Raw genomic sequence first — 17,345 nt, 5'->3', positions numbered from 1 at the left:
CACAACTGTAAACCTACTTTTTCCCCACTCTGTATATTCATAGGACACAAATCAGTAGCTGAGATATCTGCACTCCCATACTTATTGCAGCATTATTTATAACAATCAAGACACGGAAATAGCCTGTGTGCATTGATACAAGAGTGGATAAGAAAATGTTGATATATACACAGTAGACTATTATTCAGCCATAAAAAAGAAGAAAAGCTGCCATTTGTGACAACATGGATGGAAGTTGAGGGCATTATGTTAAGTAAAATAAGTCAGAGAAAGACAAATACTGTATGACCTCACATGTGGAATCTGAAGAAACCAAATTTATAGAAAAAGAAAGTAGAATGATTGTTACCAGGGGCTGCAGGGGTGGGGGTAAGGGGATTGAAAAGATGTTGGTCAAAAGGGTACACATTTCCAGTTCTATGATATGTAAGTTCTGGGTATCTAATGTCCAGCATAGTGACTATAAAAAATAAAAGAAGGCTTGTCATACTGTAACTCTTAAAAAAAGTAAAAGAAAAAGTAAACTTCACCTGTCTGCTCTAATTTTCTTCAATATTTTTACCTTTTGGGCTACCGTTAAAAATAGTATTTTGTCCCTATACCTCTTTTAGTGTTATAAATGTATAAGTAATGAATTTATATATTTCCACATACAGATTGTAAATAATTTAAATATATACATAGAATAGATGCATTTTACACTTTATAATAGTGCTGGTTTATGTATCCAAATATGGCTATGGGCATTTCATCTAGTTGAAATTTGTCAAAACCCAAGAAGCAAAATTAAAAAAAAATTCCTAAAATGGATTTCCCAGTGCCCATATTCTACACGTCATATTCTTGCCTGTCCCCTCACTTAAGACCTAATTACTCTCACTCTACACACCATTTTTGTCATCTTTGGCCTGGGATTCCCACACGGTGGCTGAACAGAAAAGTAACCTGGGTGTCACCCTGATGGCAAATCCAATCCCGAATGAAGACCTCATGTGGCAAAATGACTACACTGCCTCCTGGGTGTGATGGCACCGACGGGGAGAGATTCTGAATTCAGTGCATTGCGAGAACAGGTGAAAACATAACATTTCCGTAAGTCTTCCAGCCACGAGTCTTCCAGCTGAGGCCCAGGAATAATGAAGACCTCATGTGGCAAAATGACTACACTGCCTCGTGGGTGTGATGGCACCGATGGGGAGAGATTCTGAATTCAGTGCATTGCAAGAACATGTGAAAACACAACATTTCGGTAAGTCAAGCCACGAGTCTTCCAGCTGAGGCCCAGGAACGGGGAGCAGGGACAAGCATCCCCACGGGGCCACCTGAATTCCTGATCCACAGACCCCACGAGCCTAGTGACACACCCTGCTTCATGCACAGAGTGTGGGGGCTGTGGGTTAAGCTTCCACATGGCCAGGGCAGGCACCAACCCTCTGGGGGGCATGGCCCAGTCCCAAGCACTTGTGTATTTACCTCATTTACAGCGGACAAAGATCCCAGGAAGAATGTATTGTTATCACCATTTTACAGGCAAGAAAACTGAGGCACAGCAAGGTCACGTCACTTGAGGATAGACGCTTAGACACCGAGTGCGCACCTGGGACCTGAAGCCAGGGAGACTCTGACCCTGGAGCCTGGCAGGCTACGGGGAGCAGGGACAAGCATCCCCACGGGGCCACCTGAATTCCTGATCCACAGACTCCATGAGCCTAGTGACACACCCTGCTTCATGCACAGAGTGTGGGGGCTGTGGGTTAAGCTTCCACATGGCCAGGGCAGGCACCAACCCTGGGGGGGGGGGGCATGGCCCAGTCCCAAGCACTTGTGTATTTACCTCATTTACAGCGGACAAAGATCCCAGGAAGAATGTATTGTTATCACCATTTTACAGGCAAGAAAACTGAGGCACAGCGAGGTCAAGTCACTTGCGGACAGACGCTTAGACACCGAGTGGCGCACCTGGGACCTGAAGCCAGGGAGGCTCTGACCCCGGAGCCTGGCATTCTCGTCTGGGTGGCCGCTGCCCTTGGATCTCAGCAAGGGAATCCCCGCTGCCCTCTGTCTTGGTTCCATCTCCTTGGCTCTGTCTGTTCCTGGGCTAATAATGTCTGGGAGGCCATGGAGACGTTGTGGGTTTACAGCCCCCGCTGGATCCACGCGGGGTTTGCACAGACGCCCCACTGCCTGCGGGCTCTCCTGTCAGGCCCCTTCCTGTGGGCACCAGGGCAGAACAGGACCCTCCTTCTACCCTCTCCTTTTCACTGCCTGCGTCTGAAGGCGCCCCTGCCTCCTCTGGCCTCCCCCCTCCACCCTTTGTCCTCCACAGACGTCCATCCCCTTCAACAAATCTGCACGCCTAACCCTGTTTTGGGGTCCTTTTTTTTGTTGCAGAACCGGGGCTAAGCATAGGGTCACAGCCCACCTCTGCCCCCCGCACTTCCCCTTCCTCCTCTATCGTCACCTCCTCTCCACCCGCGTGTTGGACCAGGGCCTCCTGTTGGCAGGACCCACGTTACCTTGTTCACACCATCCGCCATCGCCTGAAGCGTGAGCTCCCGCGGCCCGTCCACCGTCTTCCCGTTGTCTGTGGGGCCCCAGCTGGCGCTGTAGATGTCGATCAGCTGGGGCATGTGGCTGATGGAGGAGGCCTCGATGATGTCCGTCATGAACGGTTGGTCTAGCATCCGGATACCTGTGGACACGGCGGGCAGGGAAACACGGGGTTTTGGTCCCCAGTTCCCAGGAGACACGGGGGAGGAAGGCTCAGGTCTTGGGTGCGGTTGGAGGGTCCTCCATCCTGGGTGCCCTGGGGACGCTGCAGGATCCGGAGCCCAACCTGGGTGTGGTGTGTGGGCTACACCTTCAGAGGATTAAGTGAGAGGCACAGACTGGCCCACCCACCCTTTTGGGACCCCACCCTCACCTTTCCTTATGCAACTATTTGAGGACGATCTTATTCCCCTAGCAAACGTAGCTACAATTCCCAACGGGGAGAGGCCACCTTAGTTGAGGACATTCCTGTCTCTAAGTGGAAGGCCAGCCTCTGAGACTGGGTGTTGACTGGGGCCAAGCCTCAGAGGAGAAATAAAGTTACTGTGCACAACAGTGAGGGGGAGGCAATAGATATTAGATATTGCAGGAGAAATCCCAGAGGACAGAGGGCAGAGGGCAGAGGGCAGAGGGTAGGAGGGTCAGGGAGAGTGTAGGTAAGTGCAGGGTCAGGAAAAGAGGAACTCTCGATCTCATTGTATCTGAGAAGGGCCTTTGGGAAGGACAAATGTTGCGTGGCTTATTCTAAAATACACTAGTAACGGGGTGCCTTATACAATCCCCTCCTCTTTCTCCCCTACGGCTTCTTTGTAAAGTTGGCGTTACTCTCTAATGCCTGTGGGAGTGACTCCTTGCTGGGCAGCTGAAAAGGAGCAGCCTGCTGCAGTCCTGGACTGTGTGTGTGTATGTGCATGTGTGTGTATGTGAGTGTGTGTGTGTGTGTGTGTGTGTGTGTGTGTGTGTAAACCTGAATCGGGCGGAGGCACAAGGAAACAGGGCACGCCTGTGCCACCTGTGGTTCACATCACCCTCTGGATGTCCGTAGAAAGCCTCTCCAGGGTTAATTCAGCTGCAGCCAACAGGATGGGCTTTCTGTCCCTCCATCACTAATCTCCAAACATTGCCCTTTGGGGCCATATTGTTCTCTGCTTGATTCACTGTTTTGTGGCAAGGAGCCTAGAATTTTAGTCCCCTGACCTAAGTCTTTCTGTCCACGGGAATTTTGAAATGAAGGGGCTGGGCTGCACACAGTGAAAGCTTGGATGCGGACACTCCTTACTCATCCCCCATGACCAAAGGATATCATTGCGCAAGCATCACTCTCGCATGGCATGCAACCCAGTTTAAATAAGGACAACTAGGGTTCTTGCAGGACGCGTGAAACGGACATAAAATTGTCTTCTCTCTTAAGGGCCTCTCTTTCCTCCTCAACATCCCATAGCCACCCTTGTGCCTGCATAGCAGCTTCCCCCAGTGCTCACCCTCCTCCTGACTACCCTCCGTGTTCAGCAGGCATTTCCCCAGAAGCCTTCCTGGACCCAGCTCTCCGGGTTTTCCATTAGCACCACACTTTCAGCCTCCCAGGACAAGTGTTTGTGTGCTTCACTCGCCACCAGATGGCAAGGTCTTTGAGCACAGGGCATGTGTCTATTTTGTTCACGTCTGTGTCGCAGGGCATCAGCATGGCGCTTGGAGTTTATCTTAAGCTTGATAAATATTTGGTGAATAAATGCATAGGATTATTACTTTATGTAGTCCATTTTCTCCCTAACAGAAATAACAGGTCCAGAAGAACAAATGATAACAGGTTCAGATTTTGCATCCTCTGCCATTAACTTACAAATCAACACACCATTTTTGCCAACAAATATGCAATTATGAGTTAATATCCTTTTCTCCTGGAGGAAGATCATCCAAAATAAGCATGGTTTGAACTTTCTGGGAGCTAAGTTTTATGGTTCATTTTATAAAAGATAGAAAATTGAAAACCATCTTTTGTTTTTGGTCCATCTACATTTTACTTATTTAAAAAATTTGTTCAACAAAGGTGGCCCACAGGTCACAGAATAAACCAAATAGTGCAGCTTCTTCTTGTAAGAAGTCATGCCCACTTTGTGGATGGGGAAACATCACAGAGAGGTTGGTATTCTTTTTCTTGCAAGAAGAAAACTCAGATGGTCTTGAATTTGTCCAGTGCCCAGATGCCAGGACTGAATAGCCACCTTAACTGGAAGGTGAGAGAAATTTGAACTTGGCCAGAGTAGGTCTGGACTGTCCCACCACATGCCAGCCAATGGCAGCACTAGATTTTGTCATACAGCCAGTGCCTGGTGCATTCCGCCGTGTCCTATACCCTCTCTATTTGCAGTTCTTATCCCCCTGTCTCTCTCCCTCTTCATTCCCTCTCTGGCTCCCTGTTTACGGCACAGACATCAAGCTGGTGTGCATTAATCTTCTGACTGTTTCAACATCGAGGGAAGCAAGGGCGCCAGAGACTGAAAGCAAAGCTCTCATTCATATTCAGGGGCCAGGCGCCCGACATTCTTTTAATCTCGTTAAGCTCTGGAAGAATGAGGCATGCATTAATTGAATGAGACACAGCATTAATTTTTGCAAGCGACTGCACCATTAGCAGCCAAGAGAGGCTCAGGGTGACCCAGGGTTTTTCTGGAGGGCCTCTTTTCTGGCTCTGGGTGCTCTAGGAGCTACAGGGGGATATATAGAGAGAGGGCACAAGAAGGCATGAGAGTGGGAGGCAGAGCAGAGAGGGAAGACCAGGGTGCTAGGACTCAGTGTCTTCACATTTGTACAAATGCTCTACTGGCTGATGTAATTCAATGGTGAGGAGACACAGTGCACATCAAGCATCTATTCCCTCCCTAACCGCCCCCCTCCCCCAGGCCTGATCACCACATTAACGATCAGTAGTGGCTCTACATCCCTACTTTTAGGTTCTGAGCTTCATGCCTGTCTGTACAACTTGCAGTGCTGCTAGCCTCTAGGGCAGCGATTTTTATTTTTATTTTTAACTGGTGTGTGCCGTAAGACACATGTAATACCTGGCTATTTCAGCAGGGGCACTGACCTCTTTTCCCTTAGATTGTCCAATAAAAAGACAACAGCCAACACAACAATAGTGATCTAGTGTGAATGTCCTGTCTCAAACCATAAATATATAGGTCATAATAGAGTTGCATCTTATTGGTCATGTCACATAATAATAAGTTTGCATATGGAAATATAATATGCAATGAAGGTGGCATCATAGTCGAAGGAAACAGGCTGGATTAATAAATAGATGGTATTAGGCCCTGGCTGGATGGCTCAGTTGGTTGTAGCATTGTCCCATACACCAAAAAGTTTGTGGGTCTCTCTCACTCTCTCTCTCTCTCTCTCTCTCTCTCTCTCTCTCTCTCTCTCTCAAAAATCAACACACATATCCACAGTAAGGATAAAAAAATATATGGTGTTGGGAACATTGACTCATTGTTTGGAGAAAAATAAAACTGGACCCCCAGCTAGCACAACATACAAAGGTGAATCCAAATGGACTAATGAGCTTGTGCAAAAATTAGGGAGAAGATTTTTGCATCGATTAAAACTGATCAGGGGATAATAGCTGGTGTGCATTAATCTTCTGACTGTTTCAACATCGAGGGAAGCAAGGGCGCCAGAGACTGAAAGCAAAGCTCTCATTCATATTCAGGGGCCAGGCGCCCGACATTCTTTTAATCTCGTTAAGCTCTGGAAGAATGAGGCATGCATTAATTGAATGAGACACAGCATTAATTTTTGCAAGCGACTGCACCATTAGCAGCCAAGAGAGGCTCAGGGTGACCCAGGGTTTTTCTGGAGGGCCTCTTTTCTGGCTCTGGGTGCTCTAGGAGCTACAGGGGGATATATAGAGAGAGGGCACAAGAAGGCATGAGAGTGGGAGGCAGAGCAGAGAGGGAAGACCAGGGTGCTAGGACTCAGTGTCTTCACATTTGTACAAATGCTCTACTGGCTGATGTAATTCAATGGTGAGGAGACACAGTGCACATCAAGCATCTATTCCCTCCCTAACCGCCCCCCTCCCCCAGGCCTGATCACCACATTAACGATCAGTAGTGACTCTACATCCCTACTTTTAGGTTCTGAGCTTCATGCCTGTCTGTACAACTTGCAGTGCTGCTAGCCTCTAGGGCAGCGATTTTTATTTTTATTTTTAACTGGTGTGTGCCGTAAGACACATGTAATACCTGGCTATTTCAGCAGGGGGACTGACCTCTTTTCCCTTAGATTGTCCAATAAAAAGACAACAGCCAACACAACAATAGTGATCTAGTGTGAATGTCCTGTCTCAAACCATAAATATATAGGTCATAATAGAGTTGCATCTTATTGGTCATGTCACATAATAAGAAGTTTGCATATGGAAATATAATATGCAATGAAGGTGGCATCATAAGTCGAAGGAACAGGCTGGATTAATAAATAGATGGTATTAGGCCCTGGCTGGATGGCTCAGTTGGTTGTAGCATTGTCCCATACACCAAAAAGTTTGTGTGTCTCTCTCTCTCTCTCTCTCTCTCTCTCTCTCTCTCTCTCTCAAAAATCAACACACATATCCACAGTAAGGATAAAAAAATATATGGTGTTGGGAACATTGACTCATTGTTTGGAGAAAAATAAAACTGGACCCCCAGCTACAACATACAACAAAGGTGAATCCAAGTGGACTAATGAGCTCGTGCAAAACTTAGGGAGAAGATTTTTGCATCGATTAAAACTGATAAAGGGATAATCTCTAGGACATACCACAAGTGCTTGAAAATCAACAAGAAAAAGACAGGAACCCCAATGGGGAAATGAGCAGGGTTTATAATAAAAGTGAACCCAAGAAGCTAATAGGCAGATGAAGAGATAGTCAATAATTTTAAAATCTTTTTTACCTTCAGAGGACTTATTTTATAATCACATCTCTGTAGCACCTCAATTTTTGCCTTTTCTTGAATACAGGGTGAAGAGAGACAGACCTAGGACCCTGGAGGGACTTGGGGTGTAGCTGCCAAGGCCTCCACAACCTACTGAACACCTTGAGACTACCAGAGATTAGCAAACTCTTGGTAGGCCACCAGGTGGCGCTCTATCCATCCCTAGCTCAGAAAGCTCATGAAAGATTCTCTGGAAGAGTATGGCTCAGAGTAATAAAAACCAGCCATTTTTTGTAATTGCCAACTAGAATGAACAAAATGTTCCCCCTAACTATGTAAGGTGGGGGAACCAGAAATTCTGCTTTTGTTGGGGTCCTCATGAAGAATTCCTTTTGCTCCTCCAGGGAAGCCTAGAGAACACTGGATATCCTATAGGACACAGGACACAGGACACGGTTACTGGAGTTTCCTGGCCCTTGAGCAGTTAGAATTAGCATGAGTGGTTGCAGAGGAGCAAGTCTGGGGTTTAGGGAGTGGAAAAGGGGAGAAAGGTGGCTGCTTTATTGAAAATCTTTGTGTGGCTGGGTGTGCCTCCCACCAGCTCTGGTCTTGGTTTCTGGGATCTCAGAGCATTGCAGTGAAGGTTTCAGAGAGCGGGGTCATGTCTTTGAGGTATCAGGCTGCATTCACCTGCCTGTGGAACAGGGGTTAGTCTCCAGGTGAGGCAGAGGCTGTCACCCCCATATGAGTGTCTTTGCTTGGCGGGAGTTCTCTGCCTTAAGAATTCTCCTCAGTTCCCGTGAGCTGGCAGACTGGGCAGGCCAGGATGTGCCAGGAGCCTCCCCCACCAATGAGGGATGGCAGTTGGTGAATAAACTCCCCAGCCTCCTCACCTTGAGAAGTGCATTTCCCCCCAGTTTTTATTATTATTTTTTAATTAAACAACTATTACAGATGTTCCCCATTCCACCACCTCCACCCAGCTTTCCTCTGGCCTTCACCACACATAGTCCATGGCAATGCATATATAGCAGTTGGTGAATAAACTCCCCAGCCTCCTCACCTTGAAAAGTGCATTTCCCCCCAGTTATTATTATTATTTTTTATTAAACAACTATTACAGATGTTCCCCATTCTACAACCTCCACCCAGCTCCTACCCCCTTTCCTCTGGCCTTCACTACACATAGTCCATGGCAATGCATATATGGTGAATAAACTCCCCAGCCTCCTCACCTTGAAAAGTGCATTTCCCCCCAGTTATTATTATTATTTTTTATTAAACAACTATTACAGATGTTCCCCATTCCACCACCTCCACCCAGCTTTCCTCTGGCCTTCACCACACATAGTCCATGGCAATGCATATATATTCTTTAGCTAATCTCTACACCTTCTTTTATATGGTTGGGGGATGAATTTTGAGGGGTATTCCCATAGTCCCTCAGATCCAGTTGTCCAGGGGAGCTACCAGCTTATCTACATACACTATTGCTTCCTTCCCTTTGCCTTCTTTCCCTCTCTCCAGCTTCCTGGGCTCTCCTTCCAAATAAACTCCTTGCACCTGCAGGGAAGCAAAATTTGCCATCCTAAAGTGTGTCTTTCTGGCATGAGGATTATTTTATTTTTAAGAAACAAAGGACTCAAGAAGAACCTTTGATTGGTCAGTTCCAGGGCAGGGGGTCATTAGTCAATGCAGCTGGACCTGGTGTTTGTCTTTCTGGCATGAGGATTATTTTATTTTTAAGAAAAAAAGACTCAAGAAGAACCTTTGATTGGTCAGCGCCAGGGCAGGGGGTCATTAGTCAATGCAGCCGGACCTGGTGTTACCCACCTGGTTTTGCTGCTTTTATGGGCCTGGAGCTGGAATACAACTGAGACCATGACCCCGAAAGGGCACACCCCTAAGACCTTCCCTAAACTCCCAGCCTTTAAGTCCCCCTCTCCCCCCAAACGAAGATCCCACGAGTATGCCTGTGCCTTTCCTGTCTTCTTTCCCTACACGTGTGCATCTCCTAAACTCTAAGGGACTCCAGTGCTGCTTTTCTGGGCCTGGAGCTGGAATACAACTGAGACCATGACCCTGAAAGGGCACACCTGGGAAAGCTGATGAATATTCTATTGAATACTCCCCTAAGACCTTCCCTAAACTCCCAGCCTTTAAGGCCCCCCTCTGCGCCCCCCCCACAAATGAAGGTCCCAGGAGCATACCTGTGCCTTTCCTGTCTTCTTTCCCTACACCTGTGCATCTTAAACTCTAAGGGACTCCAGGAAACTTGCAACCAGGGGAGCAATGGGCAGTGGCAGCTCGTCCTAGGACCTAGGCTAACCCTCTGAACCTGTCTCTAGGCCTCCTTTTGTTGCTTCTTCTATCCTAAGCCCTTCCTTGTTTCACTGTCCCCAGCTTTAATAAACATACTCTCAAAAACAACACACACACAACGAAGAACCTTTGACCTCCCCCCTACTCCCTTACTGCCTAAAATAATTTAGCTAGAGGGCCTGCCCCTGGAAGGGAGCTCTCCTCATAGATACTAGTAGCTGTAGTGTGGTCTGAACTAGGTGTGGGGCCTAGGCTTTAGAGACTCTGTCTCCCACTCTCTGCATGGCCCAGCACACATTTGTTTACCGAACATTTGCTTTTCCATCTCCCTGTGAATTGTATTCCTCCCCTTTAAAGTCCCCAAACACTACCCACTTCTCCTTAGCTCAAGACAGCATATAAGCCTCAACTGCCCTATCTGTCCTTGGGCGCCATATTCTTATGGAACCTCCGTACATTTGTACATAATTGAATCGGATTATTTTCTCCTGTTAATCAGTCTCATGTCAATTTAATTCTTAGACCAGCCAGAAGAACCCAGAAGGGTAGGAGAAAGTTTTTCCTGCCTTACACACCCAAATTTTAGTCTCTGGATTTGTTTTTAGGTAATTCAAATGAAGAAGAGAGCAAGAATTTTAGGTACATTTGATGAGCAAGCTTAGATGTTTTCAGAGTTCAGATAATAGAGAACAAGATAGAAGAAGCAGATGGGGAAAAAAGACCCTAATAAACCTCCAAACACTGTGAGCTACTCTGACTTCCCACTCTCTGCATGGCCCAGCACACATTTGTTTACCAAACATTTGCTTTTCCATCTCCCTGTGAATTGTCTTCCTCCCCTTTAAAGTCCCCAAACACTTCACCTTAGCTCAAGACAGCATATAAGCCTCAACTGCCTTATCTGTCCTTGGGCGCCATATTCTTATGGAACCTCCGTACATTTGTACATAATTGAATCGGGTTATTTTCTCCTGTTAATCAGTCTCATGTCAATTTAATTCTTAGACCAGCCAGAAGAACCCAGAAGGGTAGGAGAAAGTTTTTCCTGCCTTACACACCCAAATTTTAGTCTCTGGATTTGTTTTTAGGTAATTCAAATGAAGAAGAGAGCAAGAATTTTAGGTACATTTGATGAGCAAGCTTAGATGTTTTCAGAGTTCAGATAATAGAGAACAAGATAGAAGAAGCAGATGGGGAAAAAAGACCCTAATAAACCTCCAAACACTGTGAGCTACTCTGACTTTTAATTAAAAAAAAATATATATATTCACATTGTTAACATCTCAATAATTTACAATAATGTTGTACAAATGATTTGGCATAGATCAACTATTTCTGACCAAATTTTACCACTGGTCAGGAAATCAGAAACTTCAAAATGATTAATTACGAGGGCATAGTCTCTGCTCCTACCACTCCCATTCCAGACATGAATATTTCTGGCAGAGAAAGATGTGTGACTACACATCCCTCTTTCCTCGACACACACGCTTACACTTACAGGGGGAATGGGCAAGGAGAGTCGATGCAATGTGTCCCTCCATGAGACCTAAATGGTTGGATTTTAATCAGCAATTTCTCACTTTTCTCAGTTTATTTCTGGGCCTCAAGTTCAGGGTGGTAGGTTTATAACAAAAACAGGCTGGAGGACTACTGCCTCGGGTTAATCTCCAAGGGTACACCTGAGGAAGGAACAGCACTCTATGGCATGGGGCGGGAAGATGCTCTCAGGTTGTCTGGAGGAACTGTGACATCTCACCTTCCATGTGAATTGGATGTACCATTGTATGCTTGTGCTACTTGACATTTATAAAATGATTTTTAAGAGAATATTAAAAGGAAGCCCTGGCCAGTATGTCTACTTGCAACCAGGGGAGCAATGGGCAGTGGCAGCTCGTCCTAGGACCTAGGCTAACCCTCTGAACCTGTCTCTAGGCCTCCTTTTGTTGCTTCTTCTATCCTAAGCCCTTCCTTGTTTCACTGTCCCCAGCTTTAATAAACATACTCTCAAAAACAACACACACACAACGAAGAACCTTTGACCTCCCCCCTACTCCCTTACTGCCTAAAATAATTTAGCTAGAGGGCCTGCCCCTGGAAGGGAGCTCTCCTCATAGATACTAGTAGCTGTAGTGTAGTCTGAACTAGGTGTGGGGCCTAGGCTTTAGAGACTCTGTCTCCCACTCTCTGCATGGCCCAGCACACATTTGTTTACCGAACATTTGCTTTTCCATCTCCCTGTGAATTGTATTCCTCCCCTTTAAAGTCCCCAAACACTACCCACTTCTCCTTAGCTCAAGACAGCATATAAGCCTCAACTGCCCTATCTGTCCTTGGGCGCCATATTCTTATGGAACCTCCGTACATTTGTACATAATTGAATCGGGTTATTTTCTCCTTTAATCGGTCTCATGTCAATTTAATTCTTAGACCAGCCAGAAGAACCCAGAAGGGTAGGAGAAAGTTTTTCCTTCCTTACACACCCAAATTTTAGTCTCTGGATTTTCTTTTAGGTAATTCAAATGAAGAAGAAAGCAAGAATTTTAGCTACGTTTGATGAGCAGCTTAGATGTTTTCAGAGTTCAGATAATAGAGAACAAGATAGAAGAAGCAGATAGGGGAAAAGGACCCCAATAAACCTCCAAACACTGTGAGCTTCTCTGACTTTTAATTAAAAATATATATATTTTCACTGTCCCCAGCTTTAATAAACATAATCTCAAAAACAAAACACACACAACGAAGAACCTTTGACCTCCCCCCCTACTCCCTTACTGCCTAAAATAATTTAGCTGGAAGGGAGAGGGAGAGAGAGAGAGAAACATCAATGATGAGAGAGAATCATTGATTGGCTGCCTCCTGCACACTCCCTACTGGGGATTGAGCCTGAAACCTGGGCATGTGCCCTTGACCAGAATTGAACCCGGGACCATTCAGTCCACAGGTTGACACTCTATCCACTGAGCCAAACTGGCTAGGGCTGACTTTTAACTTTTACCTGCAGTAGTTTTAAGAATTCCTTGTTGAAAAAACCAGTTGATTTGGTTGTACAGAGCTTTCAAAACTATTTTGAAGACAATCACTGTGAATGAGAAACTTAGGCTTGAATTTTTCAGTTGCCTCCAGTTCTGTCTTGTGAATAGAGAACCCACCTCACCTCAGCTACCACCCGAGGTACAAGCCTAGCTTATAAAATATTAATTGGGTGATATTCTTTCCCCAGATCTCTTAATGGCTTCTGACATTTTAATGGTAGCATTTTGGATGCACACAAAGTAAAGAGAGCTGAAACCCGAGGGACCATGCGTCCTCTATTTACATTTCAGAACCTCCCAATGTATGCTTTGGGATGTATTCTGTACCTAGCTCAGGCAAGCCTCTGAGCAAACAGTGTTGAAAGAGGTTAATGATGGGTTTGTGTAAGTTGCTCTTGCTTTATTTAGGTCCCCAGAAATGCAAGTGTCAGCACAAAGTTCGTTTATGGTTCCATTAAATCTCCAGGAAAAATATCAAGACAGTTGTAAAAAAAGAAAAACAAGGCTGGATGAGTCAGCCTAAACAAATTAAGAGTCAATTTGAGGCTAAACTTGGAACAAGCCAGGAGCCACTCCATTCTCCAGCATTTTGTTGAATGATTATGAACCTTGCTCTTTCATCCCTTCTCTCTCCCTCTCTCTTTTTGGGGGTGGGGGCAGGTTTTGGTTTCTAATTTCTAGTGATTTGTCACTCTCATGTCTAAGTCTTCTGTAAAGATGAAATTGTTAAATGTCCTTCCTATGGAACTTAGTAAAAAGGTTCTCGGTAGAATATATTTCCTTGAAGATGAGATGCATTGTGCAAAACTGAAAACAACAACAACAAAAGAACCATTTTGAAGATTCTGAGTGTGTTTATAATAATCCATGCACATCTCCTATATTCTATAGGCTTTGTTTGAGTCTCATTAAGATTTTTCTGATACTGACACGAAAGAGTATAGACAATACAATTCCATTTATGTAAAGTTTAAAAACTGGCACTAGCCAATGTTTGCTGTTAGAAATCAGGATTGTGATTATTGTTGTGAGCATACATAGCAACTGGGAGGAGACACAAGGAGGGCTTTTGGGTGCTGGTAATGCTTTGTTTCTTGGCCAGTTTGTAAAAATCCATTGAGCTACATGTTTGTGACCTGTGCACTTTTCTGTGTTTATATTACACCTAAATAAAAAATTTAAACACGTTAAAAAATATATATGTATTTTTTTTTTCACTTTTGTTAAACTCCACTTCTCAGATCTCCTGCCACAGTGGGAGTTTTTTAAAAAAATATATTTTATTGATTTTTTACAGAGAGGAAGGGAGAAGGATAGAGAGCTAGAAACATCAATGAGAGAGAAACATCGATCAGCTGCCTCCTGCACGCCCCCTACTGGGTATGTGCCCGCAACCAAGGTACATGCCCTTGACTGGAATTGAACCCGGGACCCTTCAGTCCGCAGGCTGAAGCTCCATCCACTGAGCCAAACCAGTCAGGGCCACAGTGGGAGTTTTTGCCAGGCCCTGGCCATCCTGGAGACTAGGGTGTGATGCGTTTGGGGGCTGGCTGTCTGGAGCAAGGCCTGCTGCTTGGCAGGGGCGGCTTACCTGCGACCTTGGAGTTGTATGCCACTCCGACCCCACAGATATTGTTGTTGGCCGCGGCAGAAACTTCCCCTGCACATCGGGTCCCATGGCTGTGGGGCAAAATAAAGACAAATTAGATACAGTTTCAAAAGACTCTGGAAGGGGTTCCTTAAATTCTGTCAATTGGAAGCAATTTGGTTCTTCTCAATGGCTTGGTTAGCCCGAAGCCAGCACTTGGCCCACCCAATTTTCCATCCGTGTATCCAGCGTCTCTCTTCTTCCTCCTCCCCTCCCCTCCAGCTGCCTTCTTGGCCTTGGCTTATTTCTGACAAAAGGGGCTTCTCAGAACATTTCAACCTTGAAATCTGGTCTTTACTTTAAAATTTGAAGTATCTTCCTGCACAAAACTCACATGTCTCTGGTTGGGAGAGCTCTGATTGAAGCACTAGAATTGTGAGCTGGTGCTTAATTTCAAGGCTGGCCCATCCATTGTGGGGAATGCTGCTTTACCTTTTTGGACCATAGACTCTTTTGAAGATCGAATGCTAGAGTATTCAATGCTACAGATTCTTACGTCCCTCCAGGAATATAAAAAGCATACACTGGCAACATTTTGCATACAGTTTCAAGGGAGTCCACAGAACCTGTGAGGCTGACCAGATTAAGACCCCCAGGCATTGATTAGGTAATCTTTCCAAGGTTTGCCCGGCTTTATAACTCTGAGCAAGCCTCCTCAGGGCTCATGTTCTAGAATATCCTCTGCAGCACTCACTGTAATTCCATTCGTTTTCTCCCTTTAGCTTGTCCTCTCTTCCCTTATATCACGGGTTCCAAATAGTTCTTCCCCTCCTATGTGTACTTCCCCCCTCCTTGAATTATCCTGGTGACTTGGGTTGACCCATAAAATGCAGGGGAAGGATGATGAACCACTTCTTAAGAAGCCTGGCACCCTGGCCGGTGTGGCTAATTTTGTTGGGCATTGTCCCATGCACAGAAAAGTTGCTGGTTTGATTCCTAGTCAGGGCACATGCCCGAGTTTTGGGCTAAATCCCCTGTAAGGGGCGTGCAGGAGGCAGCAGATTGATATTTGTTCTCACATCAATGTTTCTCTCTCCCTCTCCCTTCCTCTCTCTCTAAAATATACAAAAGAGGCCTGACAACTTCAGCTTCCCTCCGCTGGTGCCAGGTGCCACAGGCCCAGAAATCAGGATTTTAAAAAGATTCCCAGGTGATCCTAATGTGCAGCCAAGGTTGAAAACCACTGAGCTAGAGTCTAGCTGCTAGACCACATATGGGTGAGAACACGCGGAGAGAGAGGCCTCCAATGTCCCAATACGTCAGATGATATGCCTGACATGTGAGGGAGCCGCATCCCTCCTCCCTTCCAGATCAGCCAGGGCAACCCCGTCAGCAGCTAGTGGAGAGAGATACAGGCTGTCCCTGCCCAGGTTACAGGGCTGTGAGTGAATAAATGTTCCTTTTTAAGTTTTGGAGTAGTTTGTTAAGAGGCTATAGAGAACTGAAACAAGCATAAATGCGTAAGTCTATCAGAATGCCAGGTTTAAACCCTACACAGCATTCAAGATGTGGAAGTCACCTGACACTTAACCAGTCCTGACCCTGAGAAGCCTATTTTAAAGGTCTGTGAAGCAGCTAAGGGATTAAACAGTTACATTACCAAGTCTGCTGGAACCTTGTGTGCACGGCCTGCGGAAGGGCCAGGGTGGGGGTGGAGCGGGGGCTGGCTTTTCCACTCACTACTCCGACTGTGGCGCAAGTAAGGAAATGTGGGTGCAGGGGCTGTCTGGCTACAGGGCCCCAGGAAGCTTTGGTTTCTGCAGGGGTGACTAGTGTACTGTTTGTGACATCCTCTTGGGGCAAGCAAAGCTATTGCACAAGTCCTTAAAAAATAAAGTATAGACCTAGCCGGTTTCTCAGTGGTTAGAGTGTTGGCCTGCAGACTGAAGGGTTCAATTCTGGTAAAGGTCATGTACCTCGGTTGCAGGCTCGATCCCCAACCTGGTCAGGGCGCAACCAATCGATATGAGATCAATGTTTCTCTCTCTCTGTTTCTCCCCCTCCCTTCCACTCTCTCTAAAAATTAATGGAAAAAATATCCTCAGGTGAGGATTAACAATAGCAAAAAGAGTCTATATACATATTATATATATATGCACACACACACAAGTGTATACACACACACACACACACACATTTTCTTTCTTTGTATGAGTAAAAGTAAATCCTGCCTCCATAAAGGCTACCTATGTCCTGGACTCTAAATTCCCTTTGAAACAAGAATAAAATCTGCATATTGTGTCCAAGTAAGCCCTGAAGTTACTGTAGAAGTTGGCCCTTGTGGTGACAGATCTGTGAAAACTTATAGTGCTTAGCCAACCACTGTCTCCTTGTCCAAGTTTTCTGTAAATCACGTTGAAAAGTTGCTTAGTTAAGATGGGACTTGATAGGAGAGTGTTGTGGATGTGGCTTTCATGGCTACTACCTTCTTATTCCAAATGCTGAAGAAACTGATAACTAAAATGTTTAAAAACAGCATGAAAGCACACACATATGTAGCCATATAAACAAAATGATATCTATATCCCTTTATATTGATTTGCATATATACTTTAAATGTATAAATTTAAGTGTATGTTTATACTTATATCTACTTATATATTCATAATTATATACTTATATATATCTAACACATGCCTATATATTATCTATACACCCACACATTATATAAATAAAGTATACATATGCTTTATATTGGTGCATAATTTAAAAAATAGAACTTTAATGGATACTGATTAAATGTAACTTGCTTGCTTGCTGTTTCCCTCATGCTGAACAAATAATTTTTAAATAAAAGTTTAAGAGCCCAGAAATCAGCCCGAACCAATATGTTCAATTAATATTTGACAAAGGAGGCAAGAACATACAATGGAG

At 45.2% G+C, this 17,345-nt stretch overlaps 1 protein-coding gene across 1 annotated transcript in view; it reads right to left on the bottom strand.

The window, feature by feature from the left end:
* The window catches only part of PCSK2 (proprotein convertase subtilisin/kexin type 2), a 271,929-nt gene that overhangs the window by 41,247 nt on the left and 213,337 nt on the right, over window positions 1-17,345 (bottom strand). The window contains exons 7-8 of the mRNA XM_005860583.2: window positions 14,415-14,503; window positions 2,517-2,692 (exon numbers count right to left, since the gene is read on the bottom strand). Of these exons, the coding sequence (XP_005860645.1) occupies window positions 2,517-2,692; window positions 14,415-14,503 (265 nt within the window). The remainder of the gene's footprint in view (window positions 1-2,516; window positions 2,693-14,414; window positions 14,504-17,345) is intronic.

Source organism: Myotis brandtii, unplaced genomic scaffold (genome assembly GCF_000412655.1).
Source record: "Myotis brandtii unplaced genomic scaffold, ASM41265v1 scaffold137, whole genome shotgun sequence".
NCBI classification, from domain to species: domain Eukaryota; kingdom Metazoa; phylum Chordata; class Mammalia; order Chiroptera; family Vespertilionidae; genus Myotis; species Myotis brandtii.
The sequence above is the reverse complement of the archived record's forward strand: the minus strand, read 5'-3'. Positions and strand labels throughout refer to the sequence as shown.